The 26702-nt window shown below is 41.3% G+C and overlaps 3 protein-coding genes across 4 annotated transcripts; 2 read left to right on the top strand and 1 right to left on the bottom strand.

Moving 5' to 3' along the window:
- The first annotated feature begins 2298 nt into the window (after positions 1 to 2298).
- LOC113641496 (Krueppel-like factor 6) lies at positions 2299 to 5668 on the top strand. Its single transcript, XM_027144205.2, has 2 exons — positions 2299 to 3222; positions 3860 to 5668. The coding sequence occupies exons 1-2, from the start codon at positions 2598 to 2600 to the stop codon at positions 4579 to 4581; spliced, it is 1347 nt and encodes a 448-aa protein (XP_027000006.1). The 5' UTR covers positions 2299 to 2597; the 3' UTR covers positions 4582 to 5668.
- A 1048-nt stretch (positions 5669 to 6716) lies between these two features.
- On the top strand, positions 6717 to 17401 carry slc12a9 (solute carrier family 12 member 9). Of its 2 annotated transcripts, none has more exons than XM_027144187.2 (14): positions 6717 to 6958; positions 8579 to 8774; positions 8884 to 9018; positions 9272 to 9409; positions 9730 to 10032; positions 10216 to 10323; positions 10494 to 10605; positions 10855 to 11012; positions 11467 to 11549; positions 11674 to 11798; positions 11948 to 12140; positions 13106 to 13280; positions 14471 to 14617; positions 14811 to 17401. In XM_027144187.2, exons 2-14 carry the CDS (start codon positions 8582 to 8584, stop codon positions 15668 to 15670), a joined length of 2730 nt encoding a protein of 909 aa, XP_026999988.1. In that variant the 5' UTR covers positions 6717 to 6958; positions 8579 to 8581; the 3' UTR covers positions 15671 to 17401. The 2 variants fall into 2 exon arrangements, with proteins under 2 accessions (XP_026999988.1, XP_026999989.1); XM_027144188.2 differs by having other exon boundaries at positions 6738 to 6855.
- Positions 17402 to 18391: 990 nt separating this feature from the next.
- On the bottom strand, positions 18392 to 25672 carry hsd20b2 (hydroxysteroid (20-beta) dehydrogenase 2). The gene is made up of 11 exons (XM_027144216.2): positions 25169 to 25672; positions 23329 to 23375; positions 22767 to 22842; positions 22078 to 22188; positions 21835 to 21902; positions 21697 to 21741; positions 21535 to 21569; positions 21368 to 21449; positions 21208 to 21273; positions 20460 to 20609; positions 18392 to 19202 (listed from the first exon to the last, which is right to left on the bottom strand). The coding sequence occupies exons 1-11, from the start codon at positions 25341 to 25343 to the stop codon at positions 19053 to 19055; spliced, it is 1005 nt and encodes a 334-aa protein (XP_027000017.1). The 5' UTR covers positions 25344 to 25672; the 3' UTR covers positions 18392 to 19052.
- Between the last annotated feature and the right edge of the window lie 1030 nt (positions 25673 to 26702).

The raw sequence follows: 26702 nt of genomic DNA on the forward strand, positions 1-26702 counted from the left end.
CTATGATCGACTAAATACCCGTATGGTAACAAAATAAACTTATATTCATGTCAACCAAGGAACTAGGTCATATATTACAAATGACACCTTTTCTTTAAACATAATTATTAGGCCCTGACCATTCGGGGCTCTTACCCACTTTTGTCACCCCGTATCAAAAAAATCTGATTTAGTCTGAATAACTTCACACTAGCATTAATTAAAAAAATTCTTCTCTTCTTGAGTGCCATTGAACTGTATGTTCCTCCTCTCAGGAGACCTGAGGCGCCACCCAAAGGACACTCACTCCTAATTACACCTGGTATAATTACCCTCACACACACACACACACACACACACACACACACACACACACACACACACACACACACACACACACACACACACACACACACACACACACACAGAGTGAGAGACACCGAGAGATGTAAGAACTCATATTACAGCATTAAATATATACATAGATATATAAATACATTACCTAATCTACTAATAGTACAGGGTTTGTGATCACCGCCCCTCCCCGCTTCACTGATGTGTTGGTACGTTCCACCTGCTCTGCTCTTCTTAAGGCTCCATTAGGGACTGTAGTAGCTGAGGATGGGTTGCCTAGCAACACCATTTGCAGTGGGCCCAAGCAAGTGGCCACACATACCTCCTCTATTACAGTATTTAAAAGAATGCAATGACACGAATTTAACTTTACACAATTTGCCACTTAACTCAGATGTAGTCCATCAGACAAAAGCATCTTTTGTGTCAAAGATTTGATTATTAAAATTTACACTGGACCATATGTCATGACAATCTGACCTGAAATGTCATGTTCATGTTAAAATCAGCATCAAAAGACATTCAGGTCCACAGTGATGTCTTTGAGGTTTGCTGATGGTAGTTCAGGGCCTAAAGGGACTATAATAGTCTATAATATAACAATCATGCTGTTAATGGAAAATATTCAAAGACAGGATGGTGTGATGCAACGTGAAGCCGAGTTACTGCAACACGTTTTATTGTCTTATTGCACAGCAATTAACAAGCGATTAAAACTGTTAATTGATCAGTTTATCCCCTCACAAAGGTTTTTTTTTCTCTCACTCTCTTGAAATATACGTTTATTCCACTCCCTTGGAAAAAAGATTTATCTCGCCTTGAGTCAATTCAGCATTTTGGTAGGATTCATTTGTTTCTCTACTTTTACTGGATTTGTGCTTGAAGTCATTAAATGCTTTAAAGCAACATTTCAACAATTTTATTCAGCTGTCTGACAGAGGTCTGTATTTTTATTTATTCATAGATAAACATTTGGATTTATCCATAATTCCCTCAATCTTGACTGGAGTCCAAATCCCAGCCCAATAGATACAACGCCAACAACATTAGTCTCATCAGATAATAGCACATATTTGATACAAAGTTTGGGTGATTTATGAGGCTTTTTTCTTTATGTCTTTATAAATTAGCTGTTCATTTCCCATTATGAAAGGGTGTCTATACTTATGCAACCTGGTTACATACGTACATACGTCCTATTCGACTCCTCAGTGAAGAGGAAGGTAAAAGATTATAACGAAAGTTAAATAAACAACCGAGGCCTGATAAAACACAGACTGTAATACCCTGTAGACTTGTAGTTACACGTAGTGACCGCTAGATGGCAGAATTCCACCAGCCTACAGCTGTATACTGTTGTTACTTCACAAAGTTGTCAAGGATCCATTCGAGTTTACTGACAACTAAAATATCAGAATAAAGAAAATATTATTTCATCACAGGCTATAAATTTGAAGGTGTGCAAAGAAGAAGAAGAAGGGGGAATATTTACATAACAAAACATTAATATCGAAAACGACATTGTGTCTACATTGTTTTTTTTACAATTATATTTTATTATTATTATTTATATATATAATTTATTTATATTACATGCAATCATTGTTTAACTTTCACATTTGTATTAGACAAACAATGACAAAGTGTAAAGAACAAAAACCCAGAGAGATTTTTTTTTTTTTTTATGTTTACAGCTCGATATCTTAAAATGAAGGATTTCCATATTGTGTATTTTTAAAACATTGTGTGTTTCAACATTGTGACAACAATTTTGGGGAAAAACTCATATTATTTTAGAGTCAAATGTCCACAAAACTTTTTAGCTATGATATGATATGGTATGTTTTCACAGTCAGTGTGAAAGGTTTGTGTTCTGTGAGATTTGTGTAAAAAAAAAAAAATCAGGAACAAGAAATAATGAATTACTCAAACCTCAAACAAACCAAAACTACAGACCCCACAACTACCGCGTGTGAATGACGTCATTCGCGTGCGACGCACGAACGCGTCACGACTAGCTGAGGCGCGTTAGCTTTGTTTACTAATGTCTTTGCGCGCTATAGACGTTTGAACACTAGGTTTTAGGAGTCTGTTTTGTATTTTTTTTACTTAAAGCGTTTTATGTACCGACGGAAATGATAGGAAACTTCTAGGATTTAAATTGTTTATTTTTCCGAGCTGGAAAGAGAATATTTGGGAAACTGTTAGCTTGTTAGCTAGTTAGCTGCTGGTTCTCTGTAAAGCTGTACCGAGGCTAAGGAGTCATGGCTTTAGATGGGATCAGCGTGTCGTTCCTGAAGTACGAGCTCGCCGCTACTATAGACCAGGCGGTGCGGTGCGCAGTGGACACGGTGTTAAAGGAAACAGCGCGGATTGTCGGCGCGAGACTGACTGAGGCGCGTGACGCCGCTGCAGAGTCCCGGCGAGAGAACCGGAGCCTGCGCGAGAGACTCGATGTGTCCGAGTGCGAGCTGAAGGCGGTGCGTTACTACATGACCGCTGCCGAGAAAAACATAAAGCAGTGCTTGTTGTTAAACCGAAACCAACCGCCATCCAGCAGCGCCGTCACCGAAGACCTCCAGTTTTCCTCGGAATCGACTCTGGAGAGGACGGAACTGTCTCAGAATCACCTTAAAACCTTTAGAAACACACCTGGAAGGAACCTCGGCGCTAAAACCTTGCCTAGTGTCGGCTTGTGTTTACCCACCGTGCAGTCTGATTGGCCCCGTAACGTTATAAACCGACGGAGGAGGCGTACGAATAGCGCGTGCTTCATAACCGACACGTCGAACCGACTCCCTGTGGAGTCTGACTCGGTTCAGGAGAGAACCGACGAGCCTACAGAAGAGCCTCAGTTTTACATCTCAGAGGAAGGAGTGATCGATAAGGGTGCGTAGTTCCAGGTGGTTCTAAACGACTCGGTTCTCTGTGGAGTCGGTTCATTAACACACCACCACCACCACCACCACGAGGTCTTCTAGCACAAGACTGTTTGTTTTTTCAAGGGTGTGACCCAAGGCATGTCTCATGACTATGTTTTCAGCATGATGTGAAAGCTAGATTGATCAGAGCAAAAAAGCACCGTAAACCCTAAATACACAAATCATTTTAATTCCGCTTTTAATCTGTGGGCCACATGAATGTGAGTCTGATGGGAAAAAAGAGAGATTTATGTGACAGAGTTGTGGCTCCATACACATGCAGAAAACACTGAAACGTGGCTCGGTGTTGATTTGACATTATATTACTGCTAGCTATAAATCTTCTTTAACGTCATCGCAGGTCTCGAGGGTGCAAACTTGTCTTGATTGATTGATTAGGTAAAATTTGCTTTATTGCCCGGAAAGATCCATTTGTACAAAACAATGAACCATAGTGTATATGGCAGATTTAAATATGACACACTTTTTAGTTAACGTACAGAGCAGGTTAGGGGAAAACTTGTGTGAATCTAATAACCGCTACAAAACCGTACACGTCAAATTGGAATAGATTTGTGTATGATTTTTCCCTTTGTGTTTTGCAGAGTATAAGACCCCTGCTGGTGCGGTGCAGGATTTCGGGAGAGTGCATCAGGAGGAACAAGACGCTACAGGATCGTCCGTGAAGGCCCCCGATGAGCCGTGCGACATGGGCAGGTTCGAGTTTGAGATGGGAGCACCAGCGGGTAACGTCAACGAGCTGAGCCTCATTCAGGTGATGGATGCTAACGAGGAGATCAAGCAAAACTCTGTGAAAGTCGAAGACGAAACTGATGTTCAGCCTTTAGATCCTCCGTCTTTAGCCGTGGCTTCCTCTTCCAGTTCAAACACGCAACCCCAGATCATCTCACCTCCCATGTCCGCTGGTGAATCGGAGGCGCCTCCGGGTTTGATGCCACCCGTCGAGGCGACCGACAAAGTACACCGCTGTAACGTCTGTGGCCGAGGCTTCCGGCGCTTCTACTGCCTGAAAACGCACCAGCGCATCCACACAGGCGAGCGACCGTACCCCTGCCGCTACTGCGAGAAGCGTTTCCGCCACTTGGACAGTCTGCACAAGCACCAGCGCATCCATACAGGCGAGCGACCATACCGCTGTGCTCAGTGTGGCTGCTGCTTTCGCGAACTGGGCCAGCTCAAAAAACACCGGCTCAAACACTCGCCCACTTCTGCCGCTCCGCCTGCTCACCCTGGGCTCTCTCTCCTCCCCGCTGCAGCCCCCTACACCTGGTCACACTTAAACTCTCAGTCTCTGGATCTGGTCTAAGTGTTCAAGCCTCCTGAGCTACACAAACTACACAAAAACTAGCTTATTATATGCCTGAGTTCAAAAGGTTTTAACTCTGCTGGAGCGAATAGTAGTAGCAACGAATAATCAATCTCATTTAAAGCTGTTGTATGTGTTGTATTGTAACTCAAACAAAGTCAGAAGTTTCTACATGTATGGTTTCAGCAGAAACATGGGAGAGGCCTAGAGAATACAGATTTTATAGCTTAAGGTAGCTTAAGATATATGCCGCAGAATTTCATCTGGTGCATGTTGCACCAACTTTCTGTGAGCCAACGGAAGTGGGCGGGGCTACAAACATTCTCTTTGATCCATAAAATATAACTTGATTATTATCACTTACTAATTATTACTAAGGCCTTAACATACGTATGTGCTGCTTGGTAAATGTCTGAAGAAGAATAGCCATTTTGTCCGCAGACGTGTTTTCGTATTTGTGGTAACATTCAGTTTCATCTCTCTGTCTTGTTCACCACGTTGGAACCTCTACAGACTTCTCGTCTGTGTGTCCGGTGTAGCCATGACCACATAACACAAGCATTCGCATGTTGCTTAACTAGAATGCCTGAACGCTAGTGCAAGAGATTCACATGCAGGCTGAAACGCGTCTTTTTCTGTTTTGTAGGATTTGTTTGGGTCACAACATTTTATTGTTTATTATTATTATTATTATTATTATTATTATTATTATTATTATTATTATTATTATTATTATTATTTGTCCAGGGGAAGCAACAGAAACTGGGAGCAAGACTGGAATGTAAGAACCTGTTTTTTTTAACAAATGTCACACAAGCATACAGACAAAATATAATGTATATAAACAAATAAAACAAGTTTACTGTGAGCAAAGACGTTAGAGATTGCATCGAACTGTATTTACGGATGTTTACCAGCTTTCTTTAGTACCTTCCTGTAGCAAAACCACACAAAACGGTTAACACGTTCAATTTATAGTTTCTAATAGCAACCGGTGATTCATAAAATATATTGATTGTAGCTGTAATGTCATTTGTGGTATGTTATTGCTTGAAATGCTAAAGATATTAAACTGATACTGATTGAACTTTGGTTGTATTGCAACTGTCGTAAAGAGGAACTGAGAGGGTTATTTTAACCGTCATACTGTCATACTTGGGAACCACAGATCCTGAAATACACTAAAGCAGAAAGAAGAAGTAAAAACTGTCAACTTTTCACACCTCAGGCTTTACACTTATCGTGTCGCATCAGGTGACGCAAAATGCCTACAAATGATGTTAAACGTTTCAATATTTATCCCCATAATTAACATTTTTAATAGCATCCTAGCTTTAAATTTTAACTGCTAAAAAAACACCATCAGCTCTCCTCAGAGATATAAGTAACCGCCCTGAGTGTCTGCTGTTACTTGGTGCTACTGCATCAAACAGCAGCTTTACATTCTGGCACATTCTGAGTGCAACATTTGCATTACTTCTATACTTTAATAACAATTATTATTTATTATTATTATCATTTTCGTCATTAATATGACATTCAACCTGGCTGGAAAATAATGACTGAGAAAAGACTAGCAGTGTCCCCACGTGCCATCAGTGTGACGCAGGAATAACACAAATTAATGCAACCAATTAGGATCAGAATCACTAAACACGTGACATGCATGACGTGATAAAAATATTGCAAAAAAAAGAATGCACTGTCTAATGCAGCATTATTAATAAGCATCATATTATATATATATATATATATATATATATATATATATATATATATATATATATATATATATATATATATATATATATATCGAGTTTGGTGTTTACCGCCACAAAAAAAAAAAAAAAAACAACACTTTCCCCTTTTGCAGTGTCACATGCATGGTCATGTGATCAATCCCAAACCAGTTAGGTCTCGTCCCAAACTGTATCCTACCACATATAATCTAATACAAATTAATAATAATAATAATAATAATAATAATAATAATAATAATAATAATAATAATAATAATAATAATACAGCCAGGAAAAATAATAGACATCACGTGCTAAATGAATCCTAGCTCACTAATTCTCATGTGAGGACGCGTTCATGGTTACCGGTCAAATAAATCACGTGCTGTAGGTGGCGTCCTTTTCTTTTTCTTTTTTTGTGTGTGCATATTATTTAGCACAGCAGCTAAGCGATTTGCACGGAGGCAGGAAGACAGGATTACAAACAGGGATGCTGTTATAACCGATAGCTACAGAGTCCATAGCTCTTTTCTTAGTGAGTGAAATGAGAGGAAGGTCAATAGATATCTGTTCATACTGAGTTTCTTTCTTCAGGGCTGTGACTTCTTCCTTGTTCCTTGTGAAGAACTGTTGTACAGGTAACTAACTAACTAACTAACTAACTAACTAACTAACTAACTAACTGTTTAACTACAACGTAATCGTTAGATGTTGTATAGTGACACGGTGCGTTCAAGATGCCCGGACGGTACTAAGTGTTTCTCAATATCTGTTCTGGGTCGTTATTTTGTTTCATCGTGGTTTTGAAAAAGCGGAAGTTGATGAAGTTTTGTGTTCATTGTGTTTCCTTGCTATTTATTTTTCGCCTTGTTCCATATGGTTTTCTACTTGAATCTCTCGACCAAACACGTCAGGGTCTAAAACATGGTTCATGTTTCAAATGATTGTGGAAAGACAAGTTAATTTGTTGCTAATTATCACATCAGTGACAGTTTAAACGCTCTTTATTTTAGAACGTTCTTTTTTCGATTATTTACGTAAACAAACTCTCTTTTTAAGTTCTCATGTTGTTCAGTTTTCAGAATTTTCACAGAAATATAAGTTATGTACAATGTTTTGATTTGCAACACCTTGTAGCTGATCATCTGTATTCTCTATGGAGAGAGAGAGAGAGAGAGACAGACAAGTCTACACACACACACACAGACTACACACACACACAGACTACACACACACACAGACTACACACACACACAGACTACACACACACAGACTACACACACACACAGACTACACACACAGACTACACACACACACAGACTACACACACACACAGACTACACACACACACAGACTACACACACACACACAGACTACACACACAGACTACACACACAGACTACACACACAGAATACACACACAGACTACACACACAGACTACACACACAGACACACACAGACTACAGACTACACACACAGACTACACACACAGACACACACAGACTACAGACTACACAGACAGACACACACACAGACTACACAGACAGACACACACACAGACTACACAGACAGACACACACAGACTACACAGACAGACACACACAGACTACACAGACACACACACACAGACTACACAGACAGACACACACACAGACTACACAGACAGACACACACAGACTACACAGACAGATACACAGGCAGACAGACAAGACTACCGAGACAGACACACCGAGACAGATCTGTCTACCCAAAAAGAGTTGTCTATATACAGAAGTAAAGACTATTTTTTCTTACACTGATCTTAAGTCTTTTGGTTTTCTCTTCCATGTCACATGCTCTCTTATTCACATGTGATGCAGTCCTGACATTTTCTCTTCATTTTGTCTCTTCAGCTGACAAAAGTTTATAATCTAATCTATAAAAACCGGTAAAATGAAAATATCATTTATGATCCATTTTATGGCTTTTACTGGTGGTACATGATTACGTTTCCTTTTATGGTAATGTTTAGTTGTTTTTTTTTTATTAGTTCAATAAAAATGTTACAGGGATTTTAAATGAGCTTTGAATAAACCGCACTGCAGTAAATTGTATTCAGTATAATGGACAACATTTTATCTGAACTAAGCGGATAAAATAAAAACCACGCTTTAAATCTCTAAACCATCGTTGATCGTTTCTTTAAGGATATGAATTTGGTTTTGATTTGATATATTCACAAAAACAGGAAGTCAGAAGTTTAACTTCCTGTATGTAGGTCATGGCGGGGGAACGGAGTCGTCTTCTGCCCCATGGAGCGTACAGTGTGTTGGGGGACAGTGTAGACTCCAGGAAGGAGTCCATGTCTGAGGACCAAGCCTCCAATTCCAATCCCCGTAAACTCAACACTTTCTTTGGGGTGATGGTGCCCACCATCCTGTCCATGTTCAGCATCGTCCTCTTCCTGAGGACAGGTCAGTGAATACGAGGTGGAGGGACATTGTGCCAATATTGTGTGTGTGTGTGTGTGTGTGTGTGTGTGTGTGTGTGTGTGTAAGTAACACATTTGTATGTGTATTGTAGGTTTTGTCATTGGCCATGCTGGTCTTCTCCAAGGACTGCTCATGTTGGTTGTGGCATATTTCATCATCTCCTTGACCATCCTGTCAATCTGTGCTATCTCTACCAATGGGGCGGTGCAAGGGGGCGGAGCTTACTGTATCTTTTATTAAAGTGTTGTTTGTATTAAAACAAACGAATTCATGTAAATCTTAAAGCCTGAACTAATGTCAGAGCCGGTGTTAGAAAATCGATCAACACCTTCAGACCAAACAGAATGAAGAATTCAAGCAGCATTATGGTCTATTTATAATAATAATAATAATAATAATAATAAAGGTGGATTAGAAATATAGCTGTCGAATAGACCTTCTTTATTTAAGGTTGTTTGGATTTAACTTCTGAACACCAGATATGATCAGTCGTTCTCTAGGGCCGGAGTTTGGAGGCAGCATCGGCCTCATGTTCTACCTGGCGAAGGTGTGCGCATGTGGCGTGTACGTGCTCGGGCTGGTGGAGGCCATACTGAACGTTTTTGGACAGGATCCAGGTGAGCACTAGGTCAGACCTAATGAAAAATACACATATTGATTTTTTCCCTGTGTACCGGCCATGTGCAGCGTTCACTCACTTTTAAGAGCCACGAAGAGCAATTTTTAGAAGAGGGTTTTAAAATTGTAAGGAAATTACAGCACGCTTCATAATAAACATGTTTGCTTCACAGATTATATAAACCACATCAGATCAGCAAACAATAAAAGTGCTATTAGAGCTATTAAAATCACCCTAAACTTTCTTGAATTCTATTCAGAGCTGTTTTCAGGTTAATAGCTTTTTATGTTTCTTGGTCCTTTCTGTTCATGTCTTAAGCGGTTGGTGTGCCAGAAGGACTGCGTCGCCTGCCTCAGGGTTACTGGTTCTCTGTGCTCTACTCCTCTGTGCTGCTGCTCATCTGTCTGGTCATTTGTCTGGTCGGCGCTCACATCTACGCCAAAGCCTCCTTCGTCATCCTGCTGGTGGTGACGCTGGCCGTGTTGTCCATCCTAATCAGTCCACTGATTGTCGGGCCGCACAACTTCACCTTCACACACACGCTCGGCCGGAACAACACGGTCACACACAACTCCAGCTACACAGGCTTTAACAGCAGCACACTCACCAACAACTTGTGGTGTGAGTAGCCTGGCTGTTCAATGTTGAAGTAGATTTAGTGTTGTTTTATTGCTGCAGTCCAGATAAGGCAAGATGTATACGTTTTATTCACGCTTATACACTCTTTCACACTTCTTTGCTCTTTCCGTCTCACTGTCTCTCACTTTCTGACTCGTTCCCGTCCTCTATACTGTATATCTGCAGCGGGCTACTCGTTAGACTTCAGTACAAACAGGATGATGTCATTTTCCACGGTCTTTGCGGTGATGTTCACCAGCTGCACCGGGATCATGGCAGGGGCTAATATGTCAGGTAAACAAAGACGCTTCCTCTTTTGGCTTGTTTATTGCCGTCACACTGATTAATCCTGATTATATATCGCTCACGACTCGACACTATTCCGTGGTAGTTTGATTCTCATGTTATTCTGAACCAGTGCAACAACAAATCAGTGTGATTTTTTTTATTTTTATTTTTTCCAGGTGAGCTGAAAAACCCGAGCGAAGCCATTCCAAAAGGCACCATCATGGCAGTTCTGTACACCTTCATCGTCTATTTACTTCTCTTCTTCCTTGTCAGCTCCACCTGTGAAAGGTAATGAAAGTGTTAATAATAGTCCGGAATCTGTGCTGAACAGTAAATGACTGAGTAAATGACTGATGTTACTATATCTGACTCGTGCCACTTAAAAACCACAAGAACCACAATGATTGTGCAAATCTGACATTCTTTTTATTGTTCTCTCTTTTGTTACGCAATTAATGACTGTAATGTAAAACTGTCTGACCACAAGTTTTGGATTTAAGGCCCCTTCTATGTTTCTCTGCCTCTTTTTTTTCTCAGGGTGTTGCTGATTAATGACTTTGCCGTATTCCAGCAAATAAACGTGTGGCCTCCGTTTGTAATCATCGGCGTTTACTGTGCCTCGCTATCTGCAGCCATGTGCTCGCTAATTGGAGCTTCGCGCATCCTACATGCTCTTGCAATTGACCAGCTCTTTGGTATGTGTGTGTGTGTGTGTGTGTGTGTGTGTTGTGGTATCTATGGGCCTTTTTACATCTGGTCACTTCATGTGCTTTCTCTCTGATCCGATAGCTATCTGATTTGTTAAAACTGTTCCATTTACATTAGGCCACATAAACACGCCTGGGAGGAGTACAGCGCTGACGTATGTGGCTCGAACAACCACATTCATTTACACCTGTCCAGTTTCAGCTGAAACGCGTCCCGGACCTCCTCCTGAAGGGGTTTGAACGGTCGGATTTATATCCGTCTCGAAAATGTTTCGGAGGGCATTTAGACCTGGTGTTTTTACCATCGGATAGCCATCAGATCACAGAAAACGCAGGAAGTGACCAGGTGTAAAAAGCCCCTATGTGCAGTGAGGTGAACTTGGAGAGATAAAGGGTTTGTAAAGGTAGAACGGTGTGTATTGATATGTTTTTGCTGGCTTAGGCTTGCCCTTGGCCCCTGCTGCCGTCACCTCACGCTCGGGAAACCCCTGGGTCTCTGTACTCTACACCTGGGCACTGGTGCAGGTGAGACTGTGTGTCATGTAGGGATGTAAACTATAATAATTCATTCAATTAAAAGATTTATTCTTTTTTTTGTTTCAACCCACTAAAGGCTTTAACTGTGTGCGCGCGTGTGTGTGTGTGTTAGTGCACAGTGTTTGCAGGTCAGCTGAATGTGATCGCAGGTTTGGTGACTGTTTTCTATCTGCTGTCCTACGCTGCAGTAGATCTGGCCTGTCTGGCATTAGAGTGGGCGTCTGCTCCCAACTTCAGGTACAGACAATAACACGGAGGGGATCTCATTAGTAATGAGAATTAGATTAGCGGATGACGCGCACATCGAGAATAAAAAGCACCAACCGAAGGTGTTACAAACACCACCATACTGACTGATGAGTCTGTCTTGCTCTCTTTGCATCCAGGCCAACGTTTCAGTACTTCTCATGGCACACATGCCTGCTGGGCTTACTGGGCTGTTTGGTGATGATGTTTGTGATAAATCCTGTATACTCGTCAGCCAGCATTGTGGTGTTGCTGCTGTTGTTGCTGTTCCTACATTATCGATCGCCCACAAGCAGCTGGGGCTACATCAGTCAGGCGCTCATCTTCCATCAGGTACACAGCAACACCTCCGCTCTCTCACACACACACACACACACACACACCCACACCCACAGAAGGTTTACTTATTAAACTGAAGTGCAATTGTAGTCTAATGAGGGTGTGGAAATTTCTGTAAACATTTTGCTTCTGTACCAAATAACAGTCCGGTTCCTCTCAAAACTTCTCCCTTGTGGTGTTTCAGGGAGTTTTTCTTTTTCATCGTGATCTCTGGCTTGTTTTAAGAGATATTACTTCAGGCAGAAATAAGAACAGGGAACACAAATAGATACAGAACCACAACACAATGTTTGTCTGATTGTATTCCCTTTCTGTTTAAGCTACAAGTGTTAAATGTGATGTAACGGTTTTTAAGCGCTTTATCTACAAACTTGAACTCTGTCTAACCGGCCATTTTAAATTAGACTTTTAAGAATTTAAAAAATTTAAGAGAAAGCTATCAATTGTCTGTGTGTGTGTCTGTGTGTGTCTGTGTGTGTGTGTCTGTGTGTGTGTGTGTCTGTGTGTGTGTGTGTCTGTGTGTGTGTGTGTCTGTGTGTGTGTGTGTCTGTGTGTGTGTGTGTCTGTGTGTGTGTGTCTGTCTGTGTGTGTGTGTCTGTCTGTGTGTGTGTGTGTGTGTGTGTGTGTGTGTCTGTGTGTGTGTGTGTCTGTGTGTGTGTGTGTCTGTGTGTGTGTGTGTCTGTGTGTGTGTGTGTCTGTGTGTGTGTGTGTCTGTGTGTGTGTGTGTGTGTCTGTGTGTCTGTGTGTGTGTCTGTGTGTCTGTGTGTGTGTCTGTGTGTGTGTGTGTCTGTGTGTCTGTGTGTCTGTGTGTGTGTCTGTGTGTCTGTGTGTGTGTCTGTGTGTCTGTGTGTGTGTGTGTCTGTGTGTGTGTGTGTCTGTGTGTGTGTGTGTCTGTGTGTGTGTGTGTGTGTGTGTGTGTGTGTGCGTGTGTGTGTGTGTGTGTCTGACTCCTCGTCCAGGTGCGGAAGTATTTGCTGATGCTAGACTCGAGGAAGGACCATGTGAAGTTCTGGAGGCCACAGGTGCTCCTCATGGTGGCCAACCCTCGTTCTTCTTGCCAGCTCATCTGCTTTGTGAACCAGTTAAAAAAAGGAGGCCTGTTTGTTCTGGGCCACGTGCAGATCGGAGACCTGGGTAAGACCGCACATGCACACACCTGAAAGGGCAAAGTTCAACAGCATGTTTACATTTACAGCAGGTAGCAGACGCCCTTATCCAGAGCGACTTACATTTATTATCTCATTTTTATACAACTGAGCAATTGAGGGTTAAGGGCCTTGCTCAGGGGCCCAGCAATGGCAGCTTGGTGGACGTAGGAATCGAACTCGCACCCTTCCGATCGGTTGCCCAACACCTTAACCACTAGGCTACCCCTAATACCCCCACATATTAGGGTGATACTGTTGAATGTTACACAGGAGACACTAATAAACACTCGACACAGTAAGAGCGACGTGTGATAACTTGCACATGTACGACAGTTCGACTCCTTTGATTAAGCCCTGAAAGTTCTCAAGGCTCAGCGTGAAACATCTAGCGAGTGGAATCTCACGAAGGATTTAAACACCACACAGTTATACATGAGAGGAAAAAGATTAACTCCATGAGCGATGGTGCAGATTATTCAGCTGTGTATCTGTGTGCAATGTGTTAATGCTGCACTAAATACTTATAACAGAAGTGTTTACTAATCTCTCTCTCTCTCTCACATTCTCTGGAGAGAGAGAGAGAAAAGGAGACGGAGAGAGAGAGAGAGAGGCGCCGTAGCGCGCGCGCGCGCGGGGCGCGCATCAGCGAAGGGATGAGATAGAGGGAGAGAGAGAGAGACGAGAGAAGGCGAGGAGGGAGAGCGAGGGAGAGAGATGAGAGGGACGAGCGAGTGAAGAAAAGGCGAGGGAGAGAGAAAGAGGATCAGGAGGACGAAAGCGAGAGCGAAAGAGAAAGAGAGAGAGAGGGAGAGAGATGAGAGAAAAGGCGAGAAGAGAGCGACCAGTAGATGACTAAGGAGAGGGAGTGAGGAGAAAGGGAGAGATGAGAGAGGGAGAGAGAGATAAAAGGGAGCTAGGAGAGAGAAAGAGAGAGCTCTGTCTCTCTCTCTCACACATTCTCTCTCTCTCTGTCTCTCTCACTCTCTCACTCTCTCACTCTCTCTCACATTCTCTCTCTCTCTCACTCTCTCTCTCTCTCACACATTCTCTCTCTCACTCTCTCTCTCTCTCTGTCTCTGTCTCTCTTTCTCTCTCCCTCTCTCTTTCTCCATCTCTCTCTGTCTCTCTTTTTCTCTCTCTCTCTCTCTCCCTCCCTCCCTCCCTCCCTCCTGACAGACATCATCCCAACAGACCCTGTCCAGCAGCAGTATAATTTCTGGTTGAGTCTGGTGGATAAACTGGGTGTTAAAGCATTTGTAGACCTGACCCTGTCTCCTTCAGTCAGGCAGGGCACTCAGCACCTTCTGCGCATCACCGGACTGGGTAAGACTGGCATAATTGGCATAACAGTGTTACTTTTCAGTGTTCTCGCTGAAGGTTTAGAGATTGCATCACTTTCACTAAGCTTTCAAAATTAATATCATATCAAATAACACTGAAACTGTCCACAAGGTCTGTTGTCTCGACTTGGCAGGGTGTTAGTAATGACGCTGTTACTTGTACTCTGCCACAACAGGAGGAATGAAGCCAAACACGCTAGTTCTGGGTTTCTATGACAACTGTTACCCAGAGGACTATTTCCTTCAGGATCCGAAGTTCTGTAAGGGTGCAGTGGATGGTGCCGGTTTTATTGGCGACGAAGGGGACAATTTTGGTGTAGACCTCCCTTCCCTACAGGCCCACTTTCCTCCTGTGCGTCATGCAGACAGCCCACGTTGGCTTCAGCCAGATGAGTATGTAGGCATTATCTCTGATGCCATCAAAATGGGCAAGAACGTGTGCCTGGGTCGCTACTTCTACCAGCTCCCGCCTGAAAGCAAAGGAAAAGGCACGACGTCTACGAAAAGCGGAGATTCGGCTCCTGATGTGATCGACGTATGGCCATCTAACCTGCTAAGTTGTGGCGGAAACCAAAGTTACGTTGACGTATGCAGCCTCTTCCTGCTACAGATGGCATGCGTCTTAAACATGGCTGCTGGGTGGCGCCGTGCACGTTTGCGCATTTTTCTCTGTGTGGAGTCCGAGTCTGGAGACCAGGGCTGGCTGGCTAAAGAGGAACGCTTCAGGGAGCTGCTGGGGAAGCTGAGAATCCGTGCCACTATTAAGATTGTGCCATGGGATGAAGCGGTGCGACTGCTGAGAGGAAGAGACGGAAGTGTACCCCCTGTCGTGACGGAGGAATTTCTTTGCGCAGTCAACAGGCTTTTGAAAGAACACAGCACTTCCGCCGCAGTTCGCTTTCTCTATTTGCCCCGCCCACCTTCCGAGTTCAACCAATCACAGCAGTACCTGGCACAACTGGATACCCTCACTCAAGGACTTGGTCCCACTCTTCTGATTCATGGTTTGACCCCTGTTACATGTACCGAGCTTTGAGTGAACGAAACGATCGAATTGAATGTAAAAGGAATTCACAGTGAACCAAAAATTAGGCCAAATTTCCTGAGAAAATACGTTTGGTGTTTGTCATGTGCTTCTTCTTTTTTTTTTTTCCTAAAAATAGTGGGGACCATCATATGTACCAAGTTACCAAGGTGGGGTCTAGAGGCAGGAGTAATTGTGTATACCGGTGTCATAGCTGTATACCAAACGAGGTCCGCACCAAAACATGACAATCAGTTGTAACTATTAGACGTAAGGGCAAAACCGTGCACTTGCTAAACCATCCCTTTAAGATACTTAGCCATGCGTGCTTACTTATCACCGCAGGTGCGTCTTATTATTTGGGGAATCTTCTCTGTTCTGTCAGCACATGTTTGTTCTCTTCTTCATTTACGTCACTTATTTATTTAAAAGGAGAAACCGAGCCAAAAAAAAAAACGCAGTTGCTAAGTAAAGGGAACAAACACTAACAACTTTTTATTCAAGCACCGTCCCCCAATTTCAGAGCAAAGTGCACTGAAAACTCCTATTATTCCAGCTGTGCTTTACTTCTATGGCTTAAGTGTACAGTAACTGCCTGCTTTACTTTCCCATAGCTTTCCAGACTCGTACACTAGGTTTGTGTCGTCTGCTTTAAACTCATTCCCATCCTCTCAGGCAGACTGCTGGACCTGGACCCTCAGTGATATCAGGTCGCTGCTTCAATTCCTTATCCAAGACTTTGTGTGTTTAACAATTCCACTAGAGTTCTCAGACCAAACTTTATCTACACTATTCATTGTACAGCACTTCATTGTGATGGAATATAAGGCTTCTCAGGATGCTTGTTTAATTTAGTCAGAAATTGTTCTCATCTAACCATAAATTTCTCAGGCTTGTATAGAAGGACGTATGTTAGATGTGTATTTTAAAAATGCAGGAGATTTGGGGGGGGAAAACATTTGAACCATTCCTTTAAAAGCCTGAAGCGGGACAAATGACGAGTCTAATCGTAGGAAACTTGTGGTATTTATGTATTTGTATATAGATATAATTTATATACAGTATAGAATAGCCTGTTCTGGCAATATAGTGACACATAAGCATCTTCAGATCTATTTGAGTGACGTTGCCTTAAATACGGTGGGGGTCGATGTACAGTACATCAGCAGTAGGTAATTGTTTGTTTGCTTAAGTTTATCTAGTGAGCTAAAAATACAGTATAGATGCAAACGCTTATGTGAATATAGTCCTAGATGCACCGGTGCTGCCGCTCACCTTTATTAGCACTGCACTTATTGGCACCAGGTTTAGTTTGTGGTATTGAAATACCTCATTTTGAGTTCCACACGTTATGTGAAGTTCGTTCACGTCCGGGTTGGTTTGCATCTCTGTAAACATTCCTTTAGGAATCTGATTTAAAGAAGAGTCTTGTTTATGTTTATGTTCTGATTAAATACATCAGTCAGTTGGAGGTTACTTGTCTTACACGTCACTCGTCTTGCGTGTAATGAGAAATGTTACGGGTTTAGCTGTTATCTTCACCACACGGTGGGGTTAGTCTGAGTGTACAAGCCACTGCGGTTGTGTGCTTTAATTTAATTTGTATTTATATAGATAGAAAAAAAAGGTCCCGTATTAACAATATATATATATATTCTGTTGCATTTAACACACGTATGACAATATTGTTCTACACATATGCAGTAAATATGTACATAATAAACTGGTTAAATATTTCCAGATCCCTTTTCGAGTCCTATGTCTTCTTTCTTGTTCTCTGTATCTTATACACAGCCCAGTCCAGTCCAGTGTTTGTAGTGTTACACAGTGCGTTTCTGATTCAAATAAAGTTTACATCTGGAAATACTCGATCGGCCGAGACGTGCTCGCTGAAGTAGTGTGTCATGAGAGCGCGCAATCAGACTGAAAAGGAAAAAAATGTTTTTTTATTTGTTTAAACATTTAGTGAAATTGCCCTGGACATGATGTTAAAAAACTTAATAGAAAATATAATAGCTGTGGGAGCGAGGATAAAAAAAGGGACGTGCATGCCTGCAGTCTGAAGCTAATATAGCTAATAGCACCACACACGTTATGGTATTAGTGTCCATTCATTCATTCATTTTCTACCGCTTATCCGAACTTCTCGGGTCACGGGGAGCCTGTGCCTATCTCAGGCGTCATCGGGCATCAAGGCAGGATACACCCTGGACGGAGTGCCAACCCATCACAGGGCACACACACACACACTACGGACAATTTTCCAGAGATGCCAATCAACCTACCATGCATGTCTTTGGACCGGGGGAGGAAACCGGAGTACCCGGAGGAAACCCCCGAGGCACGGGGAGAACATGCAAACTCCACACACACGAGGCGGAGGCGGGAATCGAACCCCGACCCTGGAGGTGTGAGGCGAACATGCTAACCACTAACCCGTTATTCAAATCATATGCCTAACTTATTTCACACTTTCCTCCAATCATATTGATTTGCATTATATATTGAAACGCACTTCTATGTGTGGAATTTTCGTTCCTATAATAATCGAAATTCCATCGGAAAAAATAACTATATAACTTGCTATACCATGTATACAAATTACTTTATACTTCAGCTAGTTCTGGGTCACTCCACGCTACAAACTTAGCGACGGAATCCGGTGAGAAATTGTATTTGGTTGATATCGTTCAAAATTGTTTTGTATGTTTTTCAAACAAATGTATCAGATGGTTTATGTAAAGCGTGTTTCGTTGTAAATTCCATGAATTAGACCTGCAGTTTGTACAATACGAATCTATCAGCTATAAACCACTTACTAGTATAATCTCTTCATAATACAACATACTGCATAACCATTAATTAGTAAGGGGTGGGGAAGATATTCCTTCACCACCACACACTGGAGTTTGTTTACAGTAGCTAGAGTTGCCAAGAAACATCAGTGTGAATATTGTTGACAGAACACAATGATCACGCCTTATTAAACTATTGCCAAACTTAATTATCTTTGTGCTTTAGGTTTCGAGGTCCTGGCCACACATTAGGATGCTGTTCCCACTAATTAACGACAGGAATCACCTACAGAGGGTTAGCTCCTTAGCCGGGAATCGAACCCGGGCCACAGCGATAAGAGCATGAGATCCTGCCGCTGGATCATCAGGAGGTTACACTTCCGTATACATAATTTAGAAGAAAAAAAAAACTCGGATACCGAACATGTCTTGGCCGATCGACTACTGTGTATTTCAACTTTGGCTGAGATCTGTAAATGTCTGAACATGCTGAGAATGTCTGCCAAAAGTCATGTCAAAGATCCATATCCAGAAGAGCAAGTCATTCCCATCAGGTCGTTGGTGTGGTCTTGTGACCTCCTGCTGGTGTAGGCCTCGGTTTACATGTGTCTGTCTGCCTGTTTCTTCTGGCATTGTGACATCTTCTCTTCTATTTGCTGCTTTATTTCTTGTGCAAACCTCTGGACACAGCGCACACAAAATGGAGACAGTCGCAGCCAACCTGGGAAAAGGATCGCCAGAGCGATATGCTGGACGAGGGACAGAAAGACAAAGAGAGGGGTTATAGAAACAGTTTGGATAAAAATACGCACGGTTTAGTATCTAATGTTTGCTTCTTTTGCTTTTTATTTGTTAATTCATTTGTTCACCTTCATTTTCAGTACGCATTTTATCCTGGTCAGGGTTGCCAGAACTGATGCCTATCCCAGAAATGCACTCATTCATACTTAGGGGCAATTTCGAATAGACAATCCACCTACTGGCATGTTTTTAGGAGGTAACCAGAAATGGAAGCAGATAAGAAAACATGCCAAACTCTGCACAGACAGTAACCTGAGGTCAGGGTGAAACGGGGACCGGTGGCGCCCCCAGAAACTTTTAATAGGGGTGGCCAGAGAAGGCTACAGCAAATCTTGGGGGTGGAATAAAAAAAATAAAAAATTAGTGTAGTGTGTAAGGGGGAGGGGCAGTGAAACAGCTACTCTGGTGGCGCCAATCAATCTACAATATTTTTTGGTGGCTGCAGCGTGTGCTTCTATTTATTTATTTATTTGTTTATTTATTTATTTATTTAACTATCTATCACTTCATTATGCATTCAAATTCAAATTTGTACTAGGGGTAGCCACAGGGGTGGCCAGAGTTTATGCAGGGGTGGCCGTGGCCACCACTGGCCACCCCTTGGGGGCGCCCCTGGACACAATACCCCTGGAGCTATGAGGCAGTAATGCTATCTGTAGCAATGTATCTGTAAAATAATGGAGGCTTATAGCTACCAGTTTAGCAAAGTGCAGATCGCTCACCTCATTTGTACCCAAACGAAATTGGAACCATATCAACCACATTACGTCAGTTGTGCGATTTTGGCTTTAAACCATAAGCCACACCTTTTGTCCTTCTACTCTACACATTCCTCAAGTATATTGCTGATGGAAGAAAGTGGTTTAGTCTCAAAATCTCTGACTGGTATGAAATGTCCTTTTTTTAAATGGACACAATAATGCTAAACTGGAAGCTGCAAATTTGTTTCGATATTAAAGATCCGAATATCCGACGACAAACGTGTATTCTCTCTGTAGTGTGACGGTGTGGCATATAATACATTATGAGTGTGTGCATCATTCTAGGTGTCTGTTGCTTTATACGCCGGGATTTGTATTCGAAAGGCAGGGTTAACGGCATCTGGTTTGTTGACGTAAGGTGACGTTAGATTTGCACAGGCAGATAGAGCTGCGTGCCAAGATGGAACTGAATTGTACACCGTGTGTGTGTGTGTGTGTGTATACCTGCAGGGCATGCGTAATACAGCCACTGGTGAAGGAGCTGTAACCCACAGTGTTGAGAGCGTCTCTGGCAAACGACTCTGCACTTTTTACCAGAGGATTAACTTCGATGTTATGCGTCATATTAGTGGACACCATGAACGGACTTACACACTAACGTGAAAAAGACACAACAGATAGTGTGAATATTCTGGGATCGGGACACAGAGTCTAATGGAATAGGAATATATTGTAGTTCAAATCTGTAAGTTAAATGTAAAATTTTCTCAAGTCAAGTCAAGTCAAGTCACATCACCACAGCACATGTGCCATGGTGAGTAAAATTCTTTCGAGCGAGCTTCAAAAATTGCAGAACCATTTACATTCAGGTGAAAAATGTGCAAAATGCTCATTACCAGGTGAAATGTGGAAAAGATGCAATGTGCTCATACATGTTCAGTACACACAGTGTATTACTAGACATATTTACACTGCACTACACATTATATACAGTATGTACTTATATATATATATATATGTATGTATAAGTATAAATATTATATATATATAAGTAATATGTTACGGTGCAACAGACTGTACAGATACAGAAATGTCCTGTGGTACAGATCTGATACTGTATGTTTCTGAATTTTTTTTTAAATCCATTTTTACATCATAAAAACAGGGGTGTGCAGACTTTTTTTCATAACCAGAGAGATATGAGATATTTGCTAGGGAGACAATAGCAATCCTTTGCTGTATGTAATCGTACCTGAACTGTGACTCCTCGTGGTTGGTATTCTGCATGAAGACACTGAGAGAAATACGTCACAAACGCCTGCCGGAGAGAAAAGTCCGATTATATAGTGCGTGTGTTTTTATTTCTTTATTTCTTTATTTGGATTCTTGTTCTATATACGTGTTAATAGTACCTTTGTAGCTGAGTACAGCGTAAGCATGGGCTGAGGCTGAGAACCAGCTTCTGATGACATGTTGATAATAAGTCCTTTACCTCTACACACAGATGGAAGCATTAACACCAGCATGTCAGCATTAACGTAGATGAGATCACCAAAGCAAAGTTCTGTACAGTACATACCTTCCAACCATCTGTGGCAGAATCATTCTGCTCATCTAAGGTACAATACCGCCATCATCATCATCATCATCATCATCGTCGTTATTATTGGTACAAAATGTACTACAGTCAGACAGAAGGAAGCGAATGTATCTTTTTAAGTAAATATAGACGGGTTCGTACCTGTGTGACGGAGAGGATGTTACAGTTGATCACCTCGGTGATTCTCTGGAAAGGAATATTCAGGAAGAATTCACAGACGTTATCGTCACGGACACAAACGCTTTGAGGGTTTTACTCCACCGGTTCATTTCACACTACCTTTTCAGGGTCAGAAACATCTAAGAAGTTCACCAACGTTGCAGCATAATTCATGCCAACATTATTCACTGCAGAGAAGAGAGAGAGAGAGAGAGAGAGAGAGAGAGAGAGAGAGAGAGAGATATCATGGGAAAGTGTACAGACTCGTTTGACACCCATTCTTCAAGCACCCACTGCAACAAGATTGTTAATTTTTTTTTATAGTTATTGTTTGGCTAATTATTATGATCTCTTTCATGTTACCCAGAATGCCAATCTTCAGGCTTTTCAGTTGCTCAGCTATAACTGGATAAATAGAGTGTCCTTTGGTAAAGTCCGCCTGAATGACTCGAGTCTGCCTTCTGTAACGGGATTCTGAAACACACAAAACTTTTTTACAGATTTGGTCTTTATAGAGGTAAATACGAAGGGGTGTGTGTGTGTGTGTGTGTGTGTGTGCGTGTGTGTGCGTGTGTGTGTGTGTGTGTGGGTGAGTGCGTGTGTGCGTGCGTGCATGCGTGTGTGTGTATGCGTGTGTGTGTGTGTGTGTGTGTGTGTGTGTGTGTGTGCGTGTGTGCGGGCGTGTGTGCGTGTATGCGTGTGTGTGCGTGTGTGTGTGTGTGGGAGTGTGTGAGTGGGAGTGTGTGTGTGTGGGAGTGTGTGTGTGTGTGTGTGTGTGTGTGTGTGTGTGTGTGTGTGTGTGTGTGTGAATTATAGTAATAATAAATAGGAAATGTCACTTTCATGTACAGATCCAGATGCAATTGCATTTACACCCCAACTTAAGCTAAAAGGAAGAAACCTGAAGTGTGCTAGCTCACGCTAACTGGGAGAAGGGAAAGTTCCTACAGTAGCTCATCAGCTTTGTATTTCTGTTCTTGTTGTTTCTGTTCCAAAATCTGACTTGAATATCCCAAACATGCTGTTCCTGCGTGTAACCTGCCATCACTCACCGATCTCATCAGCAACTCCGCGAAGCCTTTCTTGCGATCGGCTGATCAGGACGATGTCCAGGCCTCGTCTGGCGAGCTAAAACACACACGCACACACACACACACACACACACACACACACACACACACACACACACACACACACACACACACACACACACGAACACACAAACCAGGCAAGATTTATCTACATCAAGTGTATTGTTCTGGGGATAAATGTAGTACATTAAGTTAAGTTCCTACGTCTGTTTCACAGTAAAGTAAATAGTCGTATTGTTTTTGTTGGAGTTGGCAGCATGATGTCATCATTAACAATACTGTATATTAATTAATCTGTAATGGGACAGCATTTTGTACCTATTCATTATTTCCCATTTTATATTGTACTTGTTATAGTAGCTTGTAATCAATTTACCTGCCGGTAGGTTTATGTACAGTTACTGGACCTACAGGACATTTTATGAGGTTTCTATTTATGCTGGTCCAAAGATATTGCAAACAAAACACAGAATTGGGAAATTTAGTTTCTGTTTTAATGAATTCACATCAGGTCACCGCTAACCTCGATGGCGTAGGCTCGTCCAATTCCCGCTGTTGATCCTGTGACCACTGTGGGATGAAAGAGACAGGCTTTAATAGACACTATTTTTCCCCACAGACCTTCGAACAGAGAGGTATAAAGTCTTTTTCAGGACATGTATCAGGGCTGGGAAATCTTATGCCCTGTATATAATATGGATACTGTCATATAGAAACACATCATGTGTTACTGCTTTTAGAACTCCTTTGTTGCATGTTGTAATGTAATGTTTTAGTAAAATATTAAAACTTATTGGACATAAATGATTTATGATGGATGCAAAATAATCATTTGTAACATGACGAGGATCATAAATAAGGATTTTGTCAAGTATTATGATAATCATGCCCTATCTCTCACTCCTGTTGATCTTGATTATAGTCACAAGTGCCTATACAGGCAGCAGGCACAACATTGTGTTCTTTCTAATCTCACCCTTGATTATGATCTTGATAATATGCTTACATTGTACGTCAAATAACAGACTAAAGCGGGGGGCTGAACCATGTTGCAGGTATGCTGTAAACCTTCGACAATCTAGATTTTATTTTTGAATCAGTGTCCAAAAAAGCTTACATTCGTCATAGATTCTAGTAATGTTTCATCGTAAATGTCAACATGTCCAGCCGTGATCTCTCAATCACTGAACTACATTGTAATATATAAGAACTGTCTGCTTTAAATCTCTGTAAAAGTACAAATGCTTGACACCGAGCGGAAACCTCTAGAATATGTCTGTTTACTGTGTCCCATTAGGTTAAAGATAAAGACCCTAAGGACCACTGATGGATCTTTGAATATAAACTACTTTTAAGTTTGGAAACATTCTAGACGTTTTATTTTTCTTTTGAACAATGTATATTGTACATATTTAATATACGTTAAAAAAACTCCTCATGCGATTTTTTTTCTAATAGCTTCTCTTAATGGTTCGCAAGATACATAGATCCAAATTATAGTCTGTTTGTAATGTGTCAAGTCAAGTCAAGTCAAGTCAGGTCAAGTCATGTTCTTCCTTGTTTTACAGCATATTCCCATGCTTATAAATCAATAACAATTTGCACAAACTAACTTCTTCTTCATATTATTTATTTATTTACTCTATCTATCTATCTATCTATCTATCTATCTATCTATCTATCTATTATTATATTAATAGTTATCATATATATAATTATTATTATTATCATTATTATTATCATGATTATTTTATTTATGTATGTATTTATTAATAGTTGTCATTATTATTATAATTGTATTTATTTATTTATTCATTACAAAAGACAGGATTACAGTACAGCAGTTTTTTCTTTTGACATCATTCAATTCAACATTGTTCATTAAAGTTTGTACAAATTACAAATAAGATTAGATTGTGTGTGTGTGTGTGTGTGTGTGTGTGTGTGTGTGTGTGTGTGTGTGTGTGTGTGTGTGTGTGTGTGTGTGTGTGTGTGTTTTGCAGACAGCCTGAAGCAAGGATCCATACAGGTGCGAATATGAGAGAACTCACCATTAAACACCACCTAACACCAGGAAAACAAACTGAACGAGTTCCAGGTCTCGTGTTAAGTAATTATTATGCGTTACACGGTCAGATCTACACACATGGACAACACAGAAAGCATCTCTAACAGAATCAGCAAAAATACTTCCATTCTTTTCTCCCCAATAGTTGAGCAATTGAGTTCATGCAAGTTAGAGTCGGATAAAAATGTATGACAAATTGACATATGACATTACATATCATTAATACAGGTGACCTGCACGTTGATGACGTCAGAGTTGCACCTGTGACAGGTAGAACACGTGTAACAGTAGTTACCTGCCCACTGTCCGTACTCTCTCACGTCTGCTGGACACACACTGGACACCACGTACACCTTGAAGCCTTGCCAAATCCTCCACGACCATTTCAACGTGTAATACAGCGCAGTGACGCCACCAAGCAAACAGAGAAAAGATCCAAAACAACCGCACTGCACAAATCCTGCCATCATAACATACACTGCTTGTGGGAGACGATCTGCGCGCGCGCGCTTGCTTTTAAACCGGCTGCCTTATTAATATGCAAGCTCCGCCTACAACTGATCGAATTCCACCTGCCATTGGCTTTTCGATTCATCACACGGTTATTAGCATATAATATATAATATTAATATGTTGTAGCATATAATATTAATATGTTCGTGTTGTAGCTCCGCCTATAAATGTAAATTAAACTTACAAACAGATTTTTTTTTGCATATGCAGTTACACACGTGACAATAAAACATTACGTTTAACCTCCTGATAATTACAAACACATCGTGCAATGACGGATGTGATACACTGATAAACGCAGGGCTTTCCATCATCAAGCCCAAACAAAGCTCTCTCTCTCTCTCACACACACACACACACACACACACACACACACACACACACACACACACACACACACACACACACACACACACACTCGTATCTTCGTTTGGCACTAGAACATAACACATCTGCACATGATGTCCTGAGGGCAAAAGAGAAAGTCTGTCCACTTTATCACCGCATGGTACCACCTACCTGTCTTCAGCTTTATTCTTGCTCTAGATGTGTAACTACTAGATAATTGTTTCCAAGGAATCCTATATTTACATTTCTGGCATTTAGCAGACATTTTATTTCAATTTATACAATGGAGGGTTAAGGGGCCTTGCTCAGGGGCCCAGCAGTGGCAAATTGGTGGATCTGGGATTCGAACTCATGACCTTCTGGTCAGTAGCCCAACATGTGCACCTTAGATATAATAGATGTATAGTTGCCATATAGATGCATATAGATACATATAGGATCGATGATTTATGTGGCTTTTACACACTAAAAACAACTTACTAACATAACCTGTAAAGTTTTTGTACCCTAACTGCTACGTCTTTTGTGCTTTTAGTATATATCTTATACATGCCCGGGATTATACACGTGTAAATTAATACCTTAAATGATGCACAAAGAATGGCCAAGAATTGGTCCATTTGTTTAAACTGTGTACCTTAAATAATTTTAACATTACATGTACATTACACTCCCATTACACTAAAGGTGTGAAGGTGTCATTGTTATGTGAGATATTACTATGTGTTACATCATTTAATGTGAACCTAAAAGTGGCTGTATGTTAGATAAGATTTCATGAAGAATCGAACAATTGCAGTAGACCATTGTAGCCACTAGAGGGCGACAATAGTACTTTACATAATTCAGACTCACCGTATATAAAAATAAATAAATAAATAAATAAAACAATAAAATGATATAAAATAAAATGATAGGCTAATCTTTACAGTAATATATACAATATAATGATTATATATGTTAATCAT

Source organism: Tachysurus fulvidraco, chromosome 26 (assembly GCF_022655615.1).
Source record: "Tachysurus fulvidraco isolate hzauxx_2018 chromosome 26, HZAU_PFXX_2.0, whole genome shotgun sequence".
Classification (NCBI taxonomy): domain Eukaryota; kingdom Metazoa; phylum Chordata; class Actinopteri; order Siluriformes; family Bagridae; genus Tachysurus; species Tachysurus fulvidraco.

What these genes read in the sequence shown, in the direction of transcription:
- LOC113641496 (XM_027144205.2), top strand. Translation starts at nt 2,598, where the DNA reads ATGGCTTTAGATGGGATCAGCGTGTCGTTCCTGAAGTACGAGCTCGCC. An exon ending in GGAAGGAGTGATCGATAAGG is followed by an intron (nt 3,223 to 3,859) that starts GTGCGTAGTTCC and finishes TGTGTTTTGCAG; the next exon opens with AGTATAAGACCCCTGCTGGT.
- slc12a9 (XM_027144187.2), top strand. Translation starts at nt 8,582, where the DNA reads ATGGCGGGGGAACGGAGTCGTCTTCTGCCCCATGGAGCGTACAGTGTG. An exon ending in GCAAGGGGGCGGAGCTTACT is followed by an intron (nt 9,019 to 9,271) that starts GTATCTTTTATT and finishes TCTGAACACCAG; the next exon opens with ATATGATCAGTCGTTCTCTA. An exon ending in GGCAGGGGCTAATATGTCAG is followed by an intron (nt 10,324 to 10,493) that starts GTAAACAAAGAC and finishes TATTTTTTCCAG; the next exon opens with GTGAGCTGAAAAACCCGAGC.
- hsd20b2 (XM_027144216.2), bottom strand. Translation starts at nt 25,343, where the DNA reads ATGATGGCAGGATTTGTGCAGTGCGGTTGTTTTGGATCTTTTCTCTGT. An exon ending in AGAGTACGGACAGTGGGCAG is followed by an intron (nt 23,376 to 25,168) that starts GTAACTACTGTT and finishes TTCATCCCACAG; the next exon opens with TGGTCACAGGATCAACAGCG. An exon ending in GACGAGCCTACGCCATCGAG is followed by an intron (nt 22,843 to 23,328) that starts GTTAGCGGTGAC and finishes TGTGTGTTTTAG; the next exon opens with CTCGCCAGACGAGGCCTGGA.